Source organism: Apaloderma vittatum, unplaced genomic scaffold (assembly GCF_000703405.1).
Source record: "Apaloderma vittatum isolate BGI_N311 unplaced genomic scaffold, ASM70340v1 scaffold2834, whole genome shotgun sequence".
NCBI lineage: Eukaryota > Metazoa > Chordata > Aves > Trogoniformes > Trogonidae > Apaloderma > Apaloderma vittatum.
The window spans coordinates 1-5,701 of NW_009714221.1; the positions used below are offsets into that span (position 1 = coordinate 1).

Sequence of the window (5,701 nt, forward strand, 5' to 3'; positions counted from 1 at the left end):
AAACTTTATATCCTTGAGTCATTTAAAGGACAGTAGGATCAGCATCCATACAGGGTAGCTTCATACCTTCGTTCTTTTCCTGGCTCAGTTCTCCCTCCAGACAGATTGCGTTTAAGTGAAGTAATTTTGACCCTCTTGAGTAGCAGGCAGCATCCCACAGCAATGCTGTGAGGCAGAGGGAAAAAGCTGATGATAGTGCATCTTCTTCTGAGATAATAGCTATGAAGGTGACCTCAGATGAGGAGTGTGAAGGGTTAAAATGGAATTAACTGCAGAAATTTATCTTCTCCTGAGATTGCTTCCCCAAGTGACACTTGCCTCAGTTTTACTACTAGATTCAGGCCAACTTTATGCCTTTTTCTGAGAGAAGGTCGGTTATCTGTAGTTGTATAACTTTTCCTGTATTGTAGCTTGCAGACTCAGGAATGACACTTCAGGCTTGCTGGGGCAAGATGGAGGACCCCAAGGCCACTAGATGAGCCTGTCTCCTACATCTGTTTCTTGTCATTAAGGGTTGTATTTCATTATTGGAGGCGAGGAAAAATGTAGAACTCTGTGCTTGGCACAAGAATAAATACATCAAGGAAGTGTCTGTTACAACGTGGTAAAATTGAGATGCTGTTGTACTGAAAATAGAGATAAAAATTTTTGCTTAGTCCTTAGGGTATATAATGTTTTTGGAAACTAGTGTCTTTCTAATCTGAGTTGTTATTCTGTGGTTTCCTACTTGTTTTCTGTCAGGAAATATGATTGAAAGGATACTGGTGTCTTGTAACAACCAACAAGATTTGCATGAGTGGGTCGATCACCTGCAGAAGCAAACCAAAGTCACAACTGTCGGGAATCCCACCATCAAACCTCACTCTGTGCCATCTCACACGGTAAGAGAGCACTGCTGGATTGAAGTGAATGAGCAGCGTATGCAGAATTAAGTTACCTGACAAATACACTATCATGTGAAGCGGTTCTTTTAGCCGTTAGTAACACGAGTGGAACTTTAAAACTGTAGCTTAATGGGTCAAAAGATCATTCAGATGTTGATTGTGTAAACAAAGAATAAAATGCTTAGATTTTGACTTAATAGTTTAACATGGTAAAAAAAAGAATCATTATCATTACTTTTTCTATTTTGACCAATTAATATATCACCATATTTTAAGTATTCTTAAAGCAGTAAGTTCTAATTAGTGATGTACTTGACAGGCTGCGGAGAAACAATTTCCTTAAGATACTTTCTTCTGGGTTCTCTTCATTTGAGTTGTTGGATATGAATGGATCTAAATGTAGCTCCATCCTTAGTGATGAGAGGCATGGGACCAAGTTTGCTCACAGCTTTTCATTTTTTTAGTGCGTGCTCTGTCTGTGGTAGACAGTAAAAATTCCTTTAAGCTTAATTTTTCCAAATAAAAATTTAGTGTAAATTTTTTCAAAGGCTTGCTATAATGAACAGAAGTGCTAGATAGCGAATGAGACTTGTACTAATCCTTGCTGATATTACGGTTTTATTATGATAATATGCTTCCTTCCCCTTCCCATCACCTTTGTGTCCGTGACAGCTTCCGTCCCATCCAGTAACACCCTCCAGCAAGCATTCAGACAGCAAGCCGATACCGCTGACTCCTGCGTACCACACTCTCCCTCATCCATCACATCATGGGACTCCACATACCACAATCAACTGGGGACCTTTGGAACCTCCAAAAACCCCCAAGCCTTGGAGTCTGAGCTGCTTGCGGCCCGCTCCGCCGTTACGGCCTTCAGCAGCTCTTTGTTATAAAGAGGTGAGATGCAGCAGCCGAGAATTATGACTCTGTAGCAGGCATACAACAGGAAGTTTGATTTTATTTTTTTTTCCCCACACACCACCATTTTCCCATTTTGTGCATGTTGTTAAATAAAGATGATTTAAGAGCTAACAGTCAGTGATAATGGACTAATGGGTGCTGTTTATGGCAAACAGGGATTTAGTCTTGCAGCTCAGAAAATACTAAGGCTTGTTAGGAGTGGCTACCCTCTGCCTCCCCCAAGTGCTTCCATTTATCTCTACTCTTTATCCAGATAGTAAAGGAGGTTTTAGGGGTTTTATTTTAAAACTAGCAATTCGTTTGCTATGTTGATCATCCGGGTTTGTTGCAAAGTAAGTTATTTGCTAAGCAGACTGCAAAGTATGTAGGATAAGGGATCTTATGGTGCTTCAGAGTGCTGTATCGAATAATTCCGAATAGCTGTGGTAGTATAATTGACTCTTGGTTCCTTGGTACTTATCACTGTTACTAGGTAACAATAGCATACATTTTTTAAAAAAAAGAATGGTAACTGTCAAAATACATGTAATGTTTTTGTACTCAAAAGAATCTGATGGCTAAGGGTTCTATTAACAAAAAAAAACCCAAACCCTTAGACTTTAAGATGCTGCTGTGTTTTTGTTTTTAATTAGCATGTGGCATGAAACAGGAATCTGTTCCAAGACAAATAAAAGGTGGTGATTTTAGCTGCAAAAAGATAGTAGTGGTAGGTTAATGTGGTCGTGCTGCTACATTTTGAGTGGTTTGTAAATACTAAGAAAATGTTATGTTTGTGTTGGAAGTCTGTGTATGTAAGGAAGAGAATACTGGATGCTCTCTGGCTTGGTGATATCTCCTGTTTAGTGTTTTTTAAATGTCTTCTCCTTATACTAATTTAGTGGGAAGCATTAGGTCCCAGAAAGAGTCATTCAGTTATGCCTAAGAACATTTTATTCTGCAAACATGAGATGTTGACAGAAAAATTGTATTTTGCAGATTTAAATTGCAGTTTCTTAGAAACTGTGGCCTAAACACTGTGTCCTGGTGTGGCCTGGATGTGTTTTTTTGTGGTGGCTGTATATGTGTGACTTTTCTTTTGTAAATCCCCTAAAGGGAAAAGTTGATAGGTGATCTGTAATTGGAGGTTTGTATTTAGGCTTAGTTGCTACAGGAGGTTCTTCTGTGTGCTTGTTTTGTAATTTAAGTTAAATTCCTTTCATGTTTTCATGTGTAGGGCCCTAAGTTCTCCAGTGAGGTAAAATTTCAGTCATCTTTACAGTGTTTGGCATACAACAGTGTTCAAAACATCTTTATCATCTTTGGTCTGTCCTGCTCATTTACCTTTTTACTTTCTTGTTCTGTATTTTTATAGAGGATGTCTTGTATCCTTAAGGTAAGGGATAGACCAGTATATACAACTTTTCTTCCTGTAACATAGTATTGCTCCTGTAAATTAGCCTGACCACGTTTTGAGCAGAAATGCTATATTTGTTGCTTTTCTTTTCTTTTTTCTGCCCCCTGCTGCAGAGCTTTGTAAAAACAGACCAGAATATGTAAAAACTCTGGCTTTAAAGAGTGTACTAGCTGCCAAGCTTCCTATTTAGGTTCTTTTTTACCTGTTTCTAAGTAGACAAGTGCAGTGGGTTGTCTCTTCAACAGCTAAGGAGAAAAAACTTGCATTAATGTATGCCTGCCTCTTCCCTTCGCTCTAGCTCCCAAACAGCTTGCATGCTTTTGCAGCAGCTTTTCAGTGTATTTCTCTTAATCGAACAAATACAGTATCTGACTTTGTATGTAGCTGGAGGAAGGGTAGAGACGAAATGAGCCAGTTTGGGCAAATTTGTGAAAAAATATTTAGTAAACTGAGTTTTGGTGCTGTTGTAAGATTTTTTCATTGTAACTTCTGTATGCATTGCAGAAGTTAAATTTTGAAGTATTGTAGAGAAGCTCTACTCTTTTTGTGTTTATTTTCTCCGCACAGGATCTCAGTAAAAGCCCTAAAACCATGAAAAAGCTGCTTCCCAAACGCAAGCCAGAACGGAAGCCGTCAGATGAAGAGTTTGCACTGAGAAAAAGTAAGAGAGACTTGAACAAGTGTCTGCATAACACAGAGGCTGGAGTTAACATCAGTTTAAATTCTGTGGAAGTTAGATTTACGGCGCACACAAGTCATCTGATTTCCTCTCTCCTGCCAGGGAAGAGGGGGCAGGTGACTCGGGAGGATGGTTTGGTGTTTTAATTTCAGGTCCTCATGTCATGATAGCATTAGTTGCTTTCTAGAGCTTTACTACTGACTGCAGTGGATGTGTGCTGGTGAAGTGCCCCTTCCTATCTGTTTGCAACAGAGGGAAGTGAGGTTGATTTGTAGAGTTGTGTAAAGTTCAGTAAGGTAAACCTGTTTTTTAATGCTCTAAACAACAATTTGAAGATACTGTCCCCATTCTTGCAAAATATTTAGCAGCTGTTTTGAATTCATCCTGGTTAGAGCTTCTTCTGAGCCGAGTGCTGGAAAGCTGAGTTAAAGATTAGTTGCTTCCATGGCCACTCTTTCTAAGATGCAAAGGTCTGTTCTAATCTCCTAGAAAAAAGGTCATTTGGTAGTGTCTGTGTCCGAATAAATGGCAGAGCTTTAAACTGCTTGAAGTCTGAAGAACAACACTGAGCTGAGACACTGGTGAATGTATAGAAGAACAGAGGGGTCAAAATCTGGGCTTTGGGATAATTTGGGGTGGAGGGAACATTAACGTTATCAAGCAGACTCAACGTGAAGTTAGTTGTCAGTGTCACTCTTATTCTTCTGTAGGAATTTGTGTGAACGAAAATCCAATTACTTGCATCAATAAAAGACAAAGTATTTAAGCTGAAGGCCAGATTCTTTTACTGCAACTTTTGCTTCTCTGTGTCTGTCCTTTGGGACATAGACTCATGGGCTTTTTGAGATGGAGACTTGAGCGTTCAGTGCATGAAGTGTTTTACCATGAACGTTGTCTCTCACTGATTTATGTAGAGTTGGAGAGAAAAAGTTTTTTCCTCAGAGTGTTGTTGGCTCGTCTAAGGTGGAGGTCCTGAGTGTACTGTGAATTTTGTATGGTGGAGGTTACAGTAGTGAGGAGAACAATCTTGTGTTTGTGGATGCACAAGTGGACGTTTGAATTCAGAATGTTTTATCCTTACAGGAGTGTATCTGTTTAGGAAGAAGGAAAATGACACAATGCAGTATCATTTCAGATGTTGGAGGGTGGAGATTCAGTGGTTGTAATGATAAGAGCAGTAAAGCTGTCAACTTGCAGGTTTAGGAATTACTAAGAAACACTTAGTGAGACAAGATAAGAGTTCTTTTTGGGGGGAAGAAGGAGATCTATAGCTTGGAAATACATGGTTCCACTCCTGATTAAATTAGTGTCTTTCAGTATTCTGTGTGTAGGAGATAACTTTCAATAAAAGGGATTCTTGGTTTCTTTAAGTCAGTGTAACTTACAGAAATACTAATTCTTGGTAATTCTTTTTTCTTCCTCTCCCCTCCCTCCTTGTGTCAGTAATTAGAAGCTTCTGTTATATGTTAGTACCCCTTCAGCCTTTTTCATCTTGGAGAGCTGTAACTTTTCCACTGAGGAACTTCTATTGAACTTAAAGCTTATTCATAGAGAGGTTTGGGGTTTATTACTTACCCTCTCTGGAATCCCAGGGATTTATGGGCTGTGTTTTTAATGTCACATTAGCATTATAACAGACAAACCAAAATAAGTAAGGTATTTCATCTGAGTGCCCTCACATTACTCATTTTAGAAGTAAAATATCTGTCCTGCTACTGTTATAATATGGTGCTGTGTTCTAGTCACAACAAAATCCAATTATTTTTCTGCCTTAAAAGAGAAATAAACTGTACTTCAGAGTACCTGCATCTCTTGAACTGTAGG

The 5,701-nt window shown here is 39.0% G+C and overlaps 1 protein-coding gene across 1 annotated transcript in view; it reads left to right on the forward strand.

Moving 5' to 3' along the window:
• Positions 1–741: 741 nt before the first annotated feature.
• The window catches only part of LOC104273340 (rho guanine nucleotide exchange factor 7), a gene marked incomplete at its 5' end in the record, with an annotated part of 22,627 nt that continues 17,667 nt past the window's right edge, over positions 742–5,701 (forward strand). The window contains 3 exons of the mRNA XM_009868652.1: positions 742–881; positions 1,557–1,781; positions 3,766–3,859. Coding sequence (XP_009866954.1) covers positions 742–881; positions 1,557–1,781; positions 3,766–3,859 — 459 coding nt within the window. The remainder of the gene's footprint in view (positions 882–1,556; positions 1,782–3,765; positions 3,860–5,701) is intronic.